The 15,958-nt window shown below is 46.2% G+C and overlaps 1 protein-coding gene across 11 annotated transcripts in view; it reads right to left on the bottom strand.

The window, feature by feature from the left end:
* Positions 1 to 10,754, bottom strand: part of PPFIA1 (PPFI scaffold protein A1) — an 83,913-nt gene extending 73,159 nt beyond the window's left edge. For 9 of the 11 annotated variants that reach the window (XR_016018427.1, XR_016018426.1, XM_074336871.2 and 6 more), the window contains exon 1: positions 8,615 to 8,878. Coding sequence is in view for 9 of the 11 variants with exons in the window: in XM_074336871.2 (XP_074192972.1) it covers positions 8,615 to 8,878 (264 nt within the window). In the remaining 2 variants the exon portion in view is untranslated. Of the gene's footprint in view, positions 1 to 8,614; positions 8,879 to 10,135; positions 10,301 to 10,735 lie in introns of those variants that run through there. The other 2 variants (XM_088789771.1, XM_074336869.2) reach the window with 2 other exon arrangements.
* Positions 10,755 to 15,958: the final 5,204 nt, after the last annotated feature.

Raw genomic sequence — 15,958 nt, 5'->3', positions numbered from 1 at the left:
ACTAGCGAGGACCCCCACCCGCCCTGCCCGGCCCCGCCAGGCCCTGCCCACACAGAGGAAAAAAACGGCCCCTGCTCTGCAGCTGCACCGTCCATGCATTTAATTTGCTCAAACTGAACCGCGCAGTCTTTCATGCTTGTTTCTCTTTGCACAACTAAAGGCACATTTGGGCTGCGTACCCCTGACTACACAGTGGACGTTCAGCACCTAGAACAGTGCCTGGCCCGGAGCACGCACTTCTACGTACACGGATACATTAACGCACACGGACGCCTAGACACATAAACACTACGCACAGGGCATCAAATAGCTTGTGTTTCTGTACATAACGTAAAAGTGCAGACTGTTCCGTGCTTTATGGGATGGGTCATGTTAAAGTTTTCCATTTTTGCCTAAAGCACTAACTTGATAGCTCACCTGTGCAGAAGTGACTACTCTAACCCCCAGTTTCTACCCTGCGGCCATTCTTGCCCCACCCCCAACCCATTCTCCAAGCAGCATCAGTACGATCTCGCAAAAATTTCAACCAAATCACGTCAGTCCCTCCCCGCTGAGGCCACAATGCCTGCGGGCCCTCGACCGTACTTACAACAAAAACCCCACCTCCGCCAGTAAGGCTCCATCGGACCGGCCCTGCCCACGTGGCCACCTGTTCCACTCTCCCCTTCCTCCAGGAACAATGGCCCCACTTCCAGGGCTGGAAGGAAGGCCAAGTCCTTCCTTGCCTCCGGCCTTAGCCCCGCAGCCACAGCGCTGGGAAAGCTGTCTCACAGGTGGCTCCTTGCCTCAGTCTTCTGATCTCAGCTCCAATGTAAGGCCTTTCCTGGATCTGGGCAGGCCAGCAGGCACCGCCCCACACAACCCTGGCCCTGCTTTTCCGCTTAACTCCTCACTGGCCAGGCTGCGCCTCACAAGCTGTATAGGCTAAGGAGGGGTATGTGAGTTATGTCAGCTCTCTGAGGACAGGGACCCTGCCTGCCTTGCCCACTGTCTCCAGGGAGCATGGAACCCGGAACTTGAAACCTGGAAGAGTATAAAGTCCCAGAGGGGCTCAACCAAGAGTGGAAGACTGTCCCGCGCAGACAATTAAAGGTCAGAGAGTGGAAGACAAGGAGGTTGGGCTGCTTTCAGAAAGATGGCAGGCTGAGTATGCGCAAAAGAGAGAGAAGATGCAAATGGGCCAGTGCTACTTTGAAAGGACATGGTTAATTGTCCGTGAGGCACAAACAAAGGCAACAAGCACAGTCTTCTAAGAGGGGTTCTGCCAACTCCTGCTACAAAGGCCGTCAGCAGGCACACGGCAGGGGCACCATGGGAACTCCCGGCTCTCAGCGGAACTGACCCTCAGCAGCGTCCACTGCCTCATGTCAGCCCATCCTGACTATGAGCGAAGTTGCCCTGATCTCCTCACTCACTGCAGCTCGGCAAGGACGTGCGTGACAGAACCCCACTCAGAGCACCAGCACTGCACTACGGCGGCGGAGTACGTACGCGGCACTCGGGATCACACGTTTGGGAAAGGCTTGTGCTGCTTTCCACCAGGGCTCCTCCACCTGGGCCCCAGCGGCAGGTAATTCCTTGCCTGTAGAATGCTCAGGAGCATCCCTGCCCCACTCCTGTCTCCCTGTCTCCCCAGCATCCGAGCTCCCCCTGCTCTCGCATCCACCTTCTTGCCTTTCCAATGCACCCAGCACACTTTACACTGCTGTCAGCTCACCTAAACCTCTGCTGTGACAATCCACACACTTGACCCAGGTAGACTTACTTTTCACCAAGTTGGAATTTTCAGACCTTATTGCCTCAGGTGTTCCGGGTCCGACATATAGCACGGACCCAGTGATTAGCAGACTCTGGGAGCGACATGGACAAAGTCTGGGGCCCCACCCACAATTCAACCTAAACAGATACTGTTTTCTTGGTTTCATATACTGCAGTTCTCTGCATGTGACATCTTTAAAAAATCTCGTTTGTTGCTTTCAAACAGACTTGATCTAACTGATATACAGAAAACACTGTATTCCCATCAATGACATTCTTTTCAAGTGCCCGAGGAATATTTCACAAAAAAATGAATATATGCTGGGCCATTAGGAAAGCTGAACACATCTCTAACGAATGAAATAATGCAGAGTATATTTAGGAATTGCTGTAGATTGACAGTTTATGTTCCCCCCCCCCCACCAAATTCATTACCCCCAAGGTGATGGTATTAAGAGGCAGGGACTTTGATAGGTGATTAGGTCCTGAGTGGAGAGAGCTCCTTCACCCCTGCCATCATGTGAGGACAGTGAGGAGCTGGTTGTCTATGAACCAGGAAACAGACCCTCACCCAACATCGATTCTGCTGACACCTTGACCTTGGACTTCCCAGCCCCCGGAACTGTGAGAAATAAATATCTGTCGCTTATAAGACAGCTCGTCTATAGTATTTTGTTATAGCAGCCCAAAAGAGTTATCTTCATGAAATTAAACTAGAAATCAACAAAAAGATAACTAGAAAATCCACCCAAACACTGGGAAGTTAAGTGATACATTTTTTAAAAACTTTATGAATAAAAAATGATACAACAGAAAAATTTAAATATGTTTACCTAAAAGAAGAAAAATTTGGCTTATCAAAACTTAAGAATGCAACTAAAGCTGTGCTTAGAGGGAAATTTATAGCCTTAAATGCATATACTAGAAAAGAAGAAAGGCTAAAAATTAAGCATCTATCTCAAGAAACTAGAAACAAGTACAGCAAACAGAACACAAAGTGGATGAAAGAAAAAAGAGCAAAAATTAATGAAATTGAAAACAAATGTTAAATAGAAAAAAAATCAATAAAGCCAAAAGTTGGTTCTTTGGAAGCACTAATAAAAGTGATAAACCTCTAGCAAGAATGATAAGAAACAGACGAAGCACAAGTTACCAATATAAAAAAAAATTTAAAGGGGACATTACAACAGAGCTTTCAGATAATAAGGCTATTATGAACCACTTTACATGCATTAACTGGAAAGTTTGGGTGGCCTGAACAAATTCCTAGAGAAAAAAAATGCCTTACCTAAACAGATATAAGATTAAATAGAAAATCAGAAAAATCCTATTTCTACATAAAAAGTGTATCTGAATTTAAAGCCTCTCACAAAGAAAACCCTACACTAGCTGGCTTTGCCAACCAAGTCTTCCAAAAATCTAAGGAAGGAAACACCAGTCTCACAAGAACCGTTCCGGGAATAAACAAGGAACACTCTCCACCTTGTTTTATGAGACCAGAATAACCTTGATACCAAACCCAACAAAGACAATACAAGAAAGTAAAATTACAGACCCACCTCTCTCATGAAGGCAGATTTAAGAATCCTCAACAAAATAGTAACCAAAGAATCCAGTGAAAGAAGACTATACTGAAATCAGGTTGGGATTATTCTAGAATTACAAATTAAAAAAAAAAAAAAAGTAAAATCACCACATAAAAGAAAAATCAGGGCAGGCCCGTTGGCTCCGGTGGTTGGAGCCCCGTGCTCCTAATGCCGAGGTCGCCGGTTCGATTCCCACATGGGCCAGTGAGCTGCGCCCTCTACAGCTAAGATTGTGAACAACAGCTCTCCCTGGAGCTGGGCTGCCATGAGCAGCCGGAGGTCAGCGTGAGCTGCTGTGAGCTGCTACGGGCTGCTGTATGCTGCCAGGAGTGGCTGGTGGCCAGTGTGAGTGGCCGGCAGCCAGTGTGAGTGGCTGTGGGCTGCTGTGTGCTGCCGTGGGCTACCATGTGCTGCCATGAGCGGCCAGTGGCCAGCGTGAGTGGCCGGCAGCCAGCGTGAGTGGCCGGCAGCCAGCATGAGTGGCCGGCAGCCATTGTGAGCAGCCGGCAGCCAGCAAGTGAGAGGCCGACCATGCTGTGAGTGGCCGACCAATGACTGGGGACTGACTTGGGGGCTGGGGGGTAGAGCGCAAGGCTCATAACACCAACACGGGCCAGGGAGCTGTGTCCTACACAACTAGACTGAGAAACAACGGCTTGAACTGGAGTTTGGGGGCGGGTGGCAGAAGGGGGGGGACGAAAAAGAAAAATCAGTTGGTTGTCTCTGAAGATGCAGAAAACACTTCTAAGTTAATATATACAGAGAACAAATCGATGGTAGCCAGATGGGAGAGGGGTTGGGAGGTGGGTGAAAAAGGTGAAGGGATTAAGAAGTACAAGCTGACGGTTACAAAACAGTCACGCAGGAGAATGTAAAGTACAGCATAGGAAATATAGTCGATAATATCGTAATAACTCTGCGGTGCTAGGCAGGTTCCAGTCTTATCAGGGGATCACTTTGTAAGTTATACAAATGTCTAACCACTATTCTGTACACCTGAAACTAATATAATATTGAACGTCAACTGTAATTGAAAAAGAAAAAGAAAAAATTTTAAAGGAAAATTAATATAATAATTTAACTCATGTTTTTTAAAAAACTCTTAGCAAACTAAGAATAAAAAAGTTATACTTTGATAAAAATATCTACAAAGAGGCTACATCAAATATATGTGAAATACTGAAAGCTTTCCCTCTGATATTGGGAACAACACAAGGCTACCTAGTTTCACCACTTCTATTCCACACTGTATTGGAGATCCTAGCCTGTACAATACGGTAAGAAAAGAAAAATGGTTACAGCACTGGGAAAGAAAAAAAAAAAGAAACTGTCATTTGCAGACATAATTGTACACATAGAAAATACAAGAATTATTATTAGAAATAAATGGATTTAGCAAGTGGATACACAAAAATCAATTTTATCTCTATATACTAGTAATACACAATTTATAAAGATATAATTTTTAATGACATCAAAACATCAAATACCTATGAATAAATTAAACATGTATAAGGTATATATAGATATGTATATATAACTGCAAAATATTAAGAAAAATTAAAGATCTAAATAAATGAAAGGCTATACTGTGTTCATGGATTATAAAAGCAGTATTAAAAAGATGTCACTTCTCCCACACTGATCTACAGATTAAATGCAACCTCAATTAAAATCCCACCATAGTTTCTGGGGAGAAATTGCCATACAAATCCTAAAATTTATCTGAAAATACAAAGAGTCAAGAGTAGCCAGGTAATCGTGAATAAGAGCAAAGCTGGAGGACTTACATCACCAGATACCAAGACTGGCTTAATCTACAGTAATTCAGACACTGTGGCATTTGTGCAAAGATAAGAGAAAGATCAATGGAACAGAGGGGAGTGCAGAAACAGATCCATACATCTACAGTCGCGTGATGTATGACAGAGATGACACTGCAGTGCACTCGGGAAACGATGGTCTTTTTAATAAATTACTGTATTTTGCCGTGTATGATGTGTACTTTTTTTGCCCAGATTTGTGAGGGGGAAATAAGGATGCACGTTATACATGGGTAGTACTAATTCCGTACCTACATAATGTTTTTAATTCTTTCAGTTATGCTTATGAGTTAAAAGTGTAACTAGAAATCAACAGCGATATCCATATGCAAAATAATATCCTGGAATATGATAATCGATTTTGGACTTATGACAATCTTCCAACGATGAAGAGTTCTTGGCCTTCTATGATGCGTTAAGTTTGTTACTGTACACAAAATTTCTTGTACCTCTATCTGTTCTTGTGATTTGTAATTATTTGTTACATAAAATTTCTTGTACCATAATATGCTAAAAAATAAATGTTAAAATTCCTTTATAATACAAAAAACAAGTACCTAAATGTAAACAGATAAAAATTTGAATTAAAATATAAAAACAAAAGATTTTTTCCCTGAAAGTTTGTGCCAAAAACGTGGGTGCTCATTATACGTGGGAGCGCACTACACACGGCAAAATACGGTGTGTGAGGTCAACTGGATATCCACATATTTAAGAGAAAAAAAAGGAATATTGGCCCCTATCTTACACCATAAACAAAAATCAATTTCAGATAGATTACAGATCTAAATGTGACAGGTAAAAAAATAAAGCTTTTACAGGATAGTATCTTGATGAACTTCATGACACTGAACAAAGAGTATCAAGGAGGCTACACTAAAATTAAAACTTCTGTTTATCAAGACCAGTGCAAGAGTGAAAAGGCAAACATACAAGAATGCAAAAAAAACCAAACTGCCATACATATATGTACTCAATATATAAAAAGAACTCCTTCAAATGAGTAAGAAACAAAACAACCCAATCCAAAAATGAGCAAAAGGCAATCATCTCCCAGGAGGAGACACCCAATGGCCGACAAACACACGCCGGGCAGGTCTGCCTCCGCATGTCGGGAGCTGCAAGTTCCCACCTTACGGAGGTCTTTCCACTCAACACCGACAGCGAGAGGGAAAGAACTGACAAAACCAAGTCCTAGAGAATTGACTGCTCACACTCTGCTGGTGCTGGTACAAACTGGCACCACCACCACCACTTTGGGCAGTGCCTACTGAGGCTGACCACGTGCACACTCCATCACTCGGCAACGTCACTCCTTTGAACACACCTAGTAAAAATGGTTACATATCTGCACCAAAACAGAAAAAAACAAAAACCAAAAAAACAAGCAAGGATATTCAGGGCAGCACTTGCAAAAACTAGCAACAACCCAAGTACCCCCAAACAGTAGAAAGAATAAATGATGGTACGCCCATGCATACACTGGCCTCCTAGACTGCAGATGACAATGAACAAGTGACATGAGACAACATGGATGGAGCTCACAAACATACCACTGAATCAAAGAATCAAGAAACAAAATACACGTCTTACTTTATTTCATTTATATAAAGTTGACAGCACAAACCAATATAATAATCTGACAAAATAATCTGACAAAAGTCAAGAGCGTGGTTAGCATTGGGGGACAATTACTGGGAGTGGAGAGGAGGGGCTTCTGGGAAGCTTGGTAATGTTCTACTCCTTGTTCTAGGTGGTGGTTACGAGCGTGTGTTCATTTTGGGAAGCATTCAGAGATGAACATTTATGATTTGTGAATTTTTCTGATGTATATTATAGCTACAGTTTTTAAAGTATATTATTACTTGGCTACATAATGTGCCAGAAGTACAAATGCACTTACTTTACTCATGTGTCTGTCTGGTTACACTACTGGCCACTGAACATGAGACAAAGAAAAGGGAAGGGTCCAAAACACGTTTACCTAATGGTTCCTGTTTCTGCAATGCTGGACTCACGTGCTCAGGCCATGATGTGAACAGGTGACATCACCGCATTCTCTACTCAATGAGGCATTTCCAGGTTACCACACTGAGCAGTAGCTAGAAACAAATCATTGAGCAACTGTCTCACCCCACTGGTGTGACACCCTGTACCGCGTGAGACCGTAGTGTAGAAAACGCCTGTCCCTTCCTTGTTATGTCCTGTGCTCCTTCTTTCAAAAAACTACCTTATCAAATACCTATTTGATTATACTTGAGTACATGTTCCTTGAATTACGTTAAAACAAATACAATCACACACACACACACACAGAAAAGATTTACAAACACAATTAAATCCAGGTAAAAGATAATTTGGCCAATCCTTTTAAGCTTCTTGTAATAAAATGTGACCTAAACAAACTTGGTAATTTAGAAAATAAGAATGAGAAAAATCTTAATGATTCTCTGATCCAAAAAAGGAAACATTACTGCATTGACATCAAATTATTGTTGCTAAAAAGGAAATCCAAATGCTTGGCTTATCAATCTTTCACGAGGACTGACTAAAGCCAAGAAACGCATTAAGGCTAGTAATTATTCATTTACTAATTTACCACTGCAGCCCCACCATGAGACTATCAATGTATGCTTATTCAGGTCTACCTGGAAGCAAAGAGGCACCTCTTATGAATAAGTAACACAGCACCTAGACAGCTCATAAACACCCAAGTACCCTTCCTGTCTCCCACTATGCTCTGTGCCATTAACCTTACATTTCAGTTGACACTTTCTCCCTTCACCTCTCATTAAATCCTCACTCAGCTCCATAAGAAAAGGCTTTGAAACACTGGGCCAAATGTAATATACTTAGATGAACAACTCCAGTGTGATTCTAAGCTTTATAATTCTCATCTGCCAAGGAGAACGCTACAAAGGAATCCATCTCCAGTATTCTAGTCCCTAAAACAAATTTGATTTACAAAATGCAGGTGTTCTGATAAAGGTAGGCTGTAAAAATAGTTTTCCTGTGAAACCAATCCTATTTGTCCATTGAATGTCATTAGGAAACTGGAAATACAAGATACAATCCATGGGAAATACATATTTAGCACCAAATGCCTTAAGACAACAATCGAAAGGCACCACATAGCTGCTTCATGGCCCATTTTCAAAAACTTTGGAGAACCATCCCAAATCTAGGCAGTTCCTTCTGCGGCCTCGAAGAAAGGAACGCGAGTCATGAGGTGTTTTCACACAACTTAGAGGACCACAGAGTTTGTTCCCCCTAAGTGTAATCCTCAGGACCTTCATGTATACGTGACTGACTTACAAATGCCAGAACCATTTCACAAATGATTATGTAAAATACTCATCTAAAATATCAACACCAAAGAAAATGACACCGTAAAAAAAAAATTAGTGAAAAACAATGTGTAAAGCTGCCCGTGAAAAGCATCCATACCTGTGGAAGTGCAGTGTTGAGCTGCCTCTGCAAGGAATCTCTTTCATGACCAACCTCGTGTAATTTCCCCTGGGTTAATGCCAGCGTTTCTTGAGTCTCTCTCAGCGTGTCAAGAAGACGGTCCCTCTCCTCCAGCATGGAGACCATCAACTGTTCAAAATGTGAGTCTGCATCTGGCTGCGAAGGGGAACCGGACCCATGGCCCCCACTTCCTCCTGGGGGGCCTTCTGCTTCACTGATGGTCGGCATCACCTCGCACATCATCTTGAAATGAAAGACCCAGACTACAGTTACTAAGTGCCTCTCCCACAAATCTGCAAATTTACACCCATCTGTAGCTAAAAAAATGAAAGGTTGACGACCTCTTCATTCTCAGGTCTGACAATTATGCCCTGAACATCAACAACCTGGGAAAACATACACACGCAAATCCTAAGCGATGGGACACACAAGATAAAGGAAGACACAAATAGACAATAATTCAAGGAAGGGGTAAAGACCAAAGACTACCCCTCACATAAAGAACAAACCCTTGGTATTTCGTTTGCAAGGCTGTACTTCCAGTGGTTGAAAACAAGTGTGCTTCTGTAACCTATTTTTTTTCCTATTTCCCGGTGGGGGAGAGAAAGTCAAAACACATGCCACCCAATCACTTTTCAGGAAAAGCACAGAAGGAGCATACAGCCAGTAAAACTGACAAGTACAAAACCCATCAGGCATCTTACAGGAATGTGTGCAGTCAGCTCCTGGGAAGAACTGACGGCTCCCTGAATTCCGGGCTGGGTTTGGGGCGCCCCAAAAGGGCTGGATTCGTTAAGGGTTGGGAGAGGAGTTTTTCAACGGCTTTCGTGGTTGGTCAGACAACCTAACTTATGTAAGTTAACAGGCAAAAAAAAAAAAAATTCCACAGTGGAAATACAGCAGGTCGATGCAGCCGAGGACGGCTGGAAGGAAGGAAAAGTGAAAGATGAGATTACGCGAGGCTACTAAGTGTCTCAAACACAACGGTGGGGCGAGGAGCGAGGGAGCGGTTCCCGAGGCTGCGGCGCATCCCGGGCTTGGCGAAGCCCCGAGGGAGATGCCCACGACCGCGCACCTGACGCCGAGAACCTCCAGCCCACTCCCACCCGCCCTGGTGCTGCAGGGACCCCAGAGCCCCGCCGGGATGGTGAGAACCACCGACAGCAGCAGCGCTGCCTACGTGAGGCTCCCAGCGGCCACAGGTGCTCGCCCCCGGCGCTGGGGGCAGCCGGGCGCTGCGGTCAGGGCTGGGGGCAGCGAGCGGTCCCGACAGCCCGTCCCTGAGGGCAGGGGCGCGTCCCCCGGGAGTCCGCGGGCGCTCGCAGGGCGCTCCCGCCGGGCCCGGCGCCGCGGGCCTCGTCCCCGGCCCCCGCCCGCCACCCGCCGCAGGGCACCCTTCACCCCGGGCGGACACTAATCGGCCGCGCAGCCGCCGCGGGGAGGGCCGGCGCCCGGGGCTCCGCTCCGCCCCGAACCTGCCTCAGTCTCCCGCTCCCTTACCTTGCTCGCCGGCGGGAGCGGGCGAGAAGGCTCCGCGGCGGCTCGCGGGCGGCCGCTCGCTCCGGGCGAGCTCGGAGCCCGACGAAGGCAGCCCGCGCCCGCGCCCGCCGCCCGCCCCGCGCCCGCGGCCCCGGGCCCGCTGCCCCCAGTCACTAAGGCCGGCCCGCGGCCGGACACTGGAGGAGTGCAGGAGCGGGCCCGGCTGCGCGACGCCGGCGTCAACGTGCCCGACGTCGGGCGCGACGGCACAGCGTCAGCGCCGAGCGCCGCCGCCCCGCCCCGCCCCCCAGGAGGGGCGACGGGGAAGCGCCGCGGCGGCCGACTGCGCAAGCGCCGCCTCCCCAGGTGGGTGGGCTGCGCCTCCCGGGCGCCGATTGGATGGGCGCGGCCGGAGCCCCGCCCCTCCGGGCCCCACCTGTATGGGGTCGCCCCGGCCCAGCGGTGGCTTCGGGCCCTGGTCCTCGCGCCCCATCAGCATCTTCCACCTCTGGGCTTCCCCAAACTCTCCAACTACGGCGCGGGGACGCCAAAGCCATTACTGAGCGTCTACTGTGCATCAGGTTCTGAGCCAGACACCTGCCCAACGTCACGTCTACACACCTTGCGGGAGAGCGCGCCCGGGCGGAAGTCACCGGCTGGCAACAGGTCGGAGCCCGCGGTGTCACCTCCAGAGCCTCCTGGGAACTGAGCCTTCAGGACTCGGAAGGACGCGGTTTCTACGCGAGACCCACTGGCCGCGCTTCACCTGCTGGGCGGCAGAGACGGCCGCGTTTGGTGTTGGGGCTTCTGGGGCCGTGTCGAGAGGCAGGCCTTGGGGCAGGCACGCCGGGTGCAACTCCCAGCACATACTTCTCCCTGCGGTGTGCGCCTGGGCCACTCAGGGGAATTCGTCTGGGACTCACCTCGTTTCTAGGATGGGAAAGTGATGCAGACCTACCCCAGGGCTGGTAGAAAAAATAGAACATATGCAAAGAGCAAGGAGTGGAGAACCTGGCTGGGGAGGCGCTCTGGAATGGTAGTCATTTTTATCCGTCTCAGACATTTCTACACATATTCATACTTATCCTTATGCAAACTTTTGAAAACATGAGCCATGTGCCAGTCCTGTGCTGGATCCCGCAGATACGGAGATTAACAAATACAGCCTTAATAAATAAAAACAGGTGCTCCCCCCTCAGGATCTGACTCCTGGAGCACAAACTTTTCACCAACCAGCCAGGGAATTGTTGCCAGGCACCACTGGGCACCGTCCAGCTGTCCGTGGTGGGGCAGCCAGCAGCCCCTGAACTAATCACGTTTAAGTAAAGGCTGCTTGGAAGGGTGGGTGAACCCTTTGGATTCCTTGATTCTCCTTTGTGAGCCCAGCAAGTCGAGATGCTACCTCTGATTGGCTTTCTCGCCTCCCAGAGTCCAGGACCACACCTTTTTCATTCATGTCTATTCACTCAATATTTAGTGAGTGACTACACATACATACGAATTTGCACCCCTGAGCCAAGGTCTGAAACAGAGGAAAGTTTCCGGCTCTCCAAATACGTACCAGCTGAATTCATCCCGCTCATATTTGCACCATGCTCCTAAAGTACCTGTCTCTTAAGAAATCGACAAAATACCAAAATTTAGTTCAACAGGGCAGAATGTTCGTTTACATCTGAATGTTTGTAGGGCACTATGAGCCAGGCATGGCCTAGGTTTGGGGAGGACAGAATTAAGGCATCACTTCCCCCCAGTTCACAGCCTGGAAGAGAGAAGAGAAACAGACTATTGCAATGTTTGTCCTATGAACACTGTGTGACTGGTGCTGTGGGACCTTAGAATAAGAAGGAGCAAACTCTCCAGCTAGCATCACCAGGGCTTCGCAGAGGAGAAAACATTTTAGCTGGTTCTCGAAGGATGAGCAGTTTCCCCAGCAGGGAAGGGAGAAGCCCGTTTGGTATACCTCCAGGGAAATGCGATCCCAGATTTCACTTTTCATTCATTCATTCATTTATCCCTCCCCGCCCCCAATTGCAAAATCAGTAAGAGGAAAATGGTAAACAACCTAAATGGCCAACAATAAGAGATTGGTTAAATCACTGCACTTCCAAATGACAGAAAGCTTGGTGACGTTCACAATTATATTTTAGATAACTAGCTAATGACAGGCAAAATTCTGTATCTTGATTGTGGTGGTGGTTACAAGACTATATGCATTTATGGAAACCACAGAATTCTACATTAACATGTAAAATGTGTCCTATTTGTTAAAAATGGGAAAAAAACTTTTTTAAAAACAGCAAGTTACAAACAAGTATACAAGGTGTGATCAGACAACACAGTGAATGTTTAAATTTTAAAAAATTATTACAGTAAAAGACACATTGACATTAATCCCCCTCAAAACACTCCCCCTCACTTCAAACACACTTATCCCATGTTCTTGCCACTTTCTGAAGCAGTTCTGGAAGTCCTCTTTCATGAGTGTCTTTAGTTGCGCTGTCGTGGCTGCCCCGATGTCCTGAATCGATTCAGACATTTTCCTTTCATGGTCATTTTGACTTGGGAAGAGCCAGATGCCACATGGTGCCACATCCAGTGAATAAGGTGGATGAGGACACACTATAATGTTTTTTTTTTTTTTTTTTTTAAATTAAATTTATTGCGGTGACAATTGTCAGTAAAATTACATAGATTTCAGGTGTACAATTCTGCATCACATCATCTATAAATCCCATTGTGTGTTCTTCACCCAGATTCAGTTCTCCTTCCATCACCATATATTCCACTATAATGTTTTTATTTGACAGAAATTGTCTTATTCCAGAAGCGATATGTGACAGAACGTTGTCATGATGGAGGATGATTTATGGCACACTTTAAAACACACCTTCTCTTAACCGTAGCTCACATCTGACTGATTACACCGAACAAGTTGAAACTTGCCACACACTGTTCCTAAGTTTCAATGTGCCATTTCCCGTATTTCTGGCTCTGCCCCAAAGTCAAAATGATTCAGGACATCGAGGCAGCCATGACAGCACAACTAAAGACACTCACTAAAGAGGACTTCCAGAACTGCTTCAGAAAGTGGCAAGAATGATGGGATAAGTGTGTTTGAAGCGAGGGGGAGTATTTTGAAGGGGATTAATGGCAATATGTATTTTACTATAATATTTTTTTTTATTTAGACATTCACCATATTGTTTGGTCACACCTTGTATACAATGAGCCCAAATTCAAAAAAGAAAGCAGTCTGTGTTTAGATGAAGCATGTATTATGTAAAATTTACTTTGTACATTAAAAACTCTAGAATGTTGTTAATCAAAATAATAGAATTTTCAGAAAATGAGTTTTACATGAAATGAAATATTCTTGAAAGTGAAATTAAATTTTAAGTCTCAAATTTGTAAAAAGAAAAACATACATCTATATGTGAAGATATTGTTACTATATGCAATTAGTGTTTTATGTTTCTCTGTATAAACATATATTTTCTTGGAAAGAGATACATCAGGATGTTGGCACTGGTTGCCTTTGGGTGGGATCGTGGGTAGTTTTCATGTCCTTCTTTGTGCTGCTCTGTACTTTCTAGATACTTTATGGCGAATGTGCATTGTTTTTATTATTGGGGGGGGAAGCCTACAAGTGGTACTTTAATAAAAACTAGGCAAGAATGAACCATGGAGAATTGCTCAGGAAGCTAAAATGACTTTTCGGTGTCGTTGTGTATACCACCCAGCTAAACTACCTCCCAGAAGTATTTATCTGAACAACACTGCAGAGATTGGGAGGCTTCCGTATAAGCTTCAGTAGGGAAGACAATGAACATGGAAAAAAACCAGAAGAAAATCTAGTTCTTCTGTTAAAGTTTTGGTACAGAAAATAAGGTAATATGGGTGGTGAGGGGTAGAATTTATTACTATGCCTAGGGTTGTATCTTCACAAATGTGCTGCCAGCCTCGGCTCTGGATGATGTAGTCGGTTGTCAACTTTGGGTATGACCCGGGCCACCTCTCCTTTCTAGAGAGGTAGGCAACTCACAGAGGAGGGTTCCTGTGAGATCAGAGTGTGTCACAGAGATGTGGATGTGTCTCAAGTTTATCTAGATTATGTAAGCAACCTAATGATGGTGGCGTGACAATGCCATTCGGGGAAGTTCTGAGCTGGGAGAGCAGTGTGGGGGTGGATGGTGGGAGATGTGGTCCTCCCTGTAGGAGGAAGAGACTGAAACCAGAGAGGCAAAAGGGACTTGCCCATAGGCACTGGTTTGGGGTAGAGATGGGACTGGAGCCTGGAGTGAACCGAGGGCTCCTAGTTCCTGAGTCCACCCCACTTGGGTTTGCTGTGTACCCTGCTAAGGTGGGGGGTCGGGAAATGAGGGGAAAGGGAAAGAGAGCTACCATTTTACTTATTAATCTCATTTAATTCTCAAAATAATTCCCCACGTGGGTTCCTGTATCTTTCCATTTCGCAGATGAGGAAACAGGTCTGAGTGGCCACTAAGCAGGGGAGGTCATCAGCCTGAGTATTCCAGTTTCCAAGGCAGTTCTATGTCTCATGGTCAATCAGTTAACTGAAATTTTGGACCATCAATGAGCCTGTTGGGAGTGTGCTTGGTGTGTGTCAATCCCCAAGAACATGGATGAGAAAATCACATTTGCAGAGCATTTTACAGAAAAGCCCTTACCCGTATAACCTCACTCAATTCCACATCCTTTTGTGGAGAACACTGAGACTTGCAGAGAGGAGATAATCTGCCCAACACCCCGCAGCCTATGATTTGGTAGAAGCTGGGGCTTGAACCCAAGACTGGCTCCAGAGCCAGGGGTCGTGATGCTACATCCAAAGGTGTCCCCAGACCCCCAAGGCTGGGACAGAACCCCTGGACCTGTGCCGGGCCCCCAAGGGACTGGCCCCCGATGCCCACTGAGAGTCTGTGCTGCCTCCCGGCCGCCCCATTGTCCCAGCACAGTACCCGTATCCCGTCCGAGAGCGTCTCACAGCCTCCCATACACGGGGGATGATTTCTGTCCCTTTCATTTATATAATTATGTTTCAAAAGCAAGTCATAAGCTTCCTGAAACTTGCTTCTCTGGACGATTTCATTGCATTCATCAGACGGGACAATCTAATAAAAATGCCCAGCTATTGTGGGGAGAAGGGCCCAGAGGCAGTTCAAATTTCCTGAGGGCTGAGCCGAGCCCCAGCTCTTCCCTTAACCTTGACTCAGGCAAGGTATGTAAACCATACGAAGACTCAATCTCCTCATCTCTCAGATGGGGATAATAAACACTAACTACCACTCTGGGACATTAAAATGAAAGGGGACAGCCCTGGCACCCCACCCCTGTGGTCCGGTCACCATGTCCCTCTTTGAAAGTCACTTTCACACAGTAGTTATAAAGGTAGACTCTGGAGCTGGGGGGCCTGCTTCACATCTTGGCTCTGCTTCTTTTGGCCGTGGCTGTGTACTCTTAGGTAAGTTGGTTGACCTCTCTGTGCCTCAGTTTCCTCATTCCTAAAGTGTGGATGATAGTACTCATACACTGGCCGTGAGGGCTAAGTGTCTGCAGAACGTCTGTACAGTATGACTGATGGCTATTGTCACCCACAGAAATACCTTTTATTTGGGCGGTGCCCATCTCCCCTGAAGAGAATTGGGATTGGTCTGCGTCTGCTGGCATCTTGTACACCTGTGTCCCGATAGGCTAAGAGAGGGCCTGGGGCCGAGTTCCCATTAATGCCACATAAGGGACAGTGTGCAGGGTCTTCTGGGGTTTTCCTCTGATAAAAGAGAGAGTGGTATGGGAGAAAGCCCTGTGGCCCCCATCCTTTCTGTCCTA

This window comes from Rhinolophus sinicus, chromosome 14, assembly GCF_057876585.1.
Source record: "Rhinolophus sinicus isolate RSI-liver-muscle chromosome 14, RSI-T2T, whole genome shotgun sequence".
Taxonomy (NCBI): domain Eukaryota; kingdom Metazoa; phylum Chordata; class Mammalia; order Chiroptera; family Rhinolophidae; genus Rhinolophus; species Rhinolophus sinicus.
This window is presented reverse-complemented; position numbering and strand designations above follow the sequence as displayed.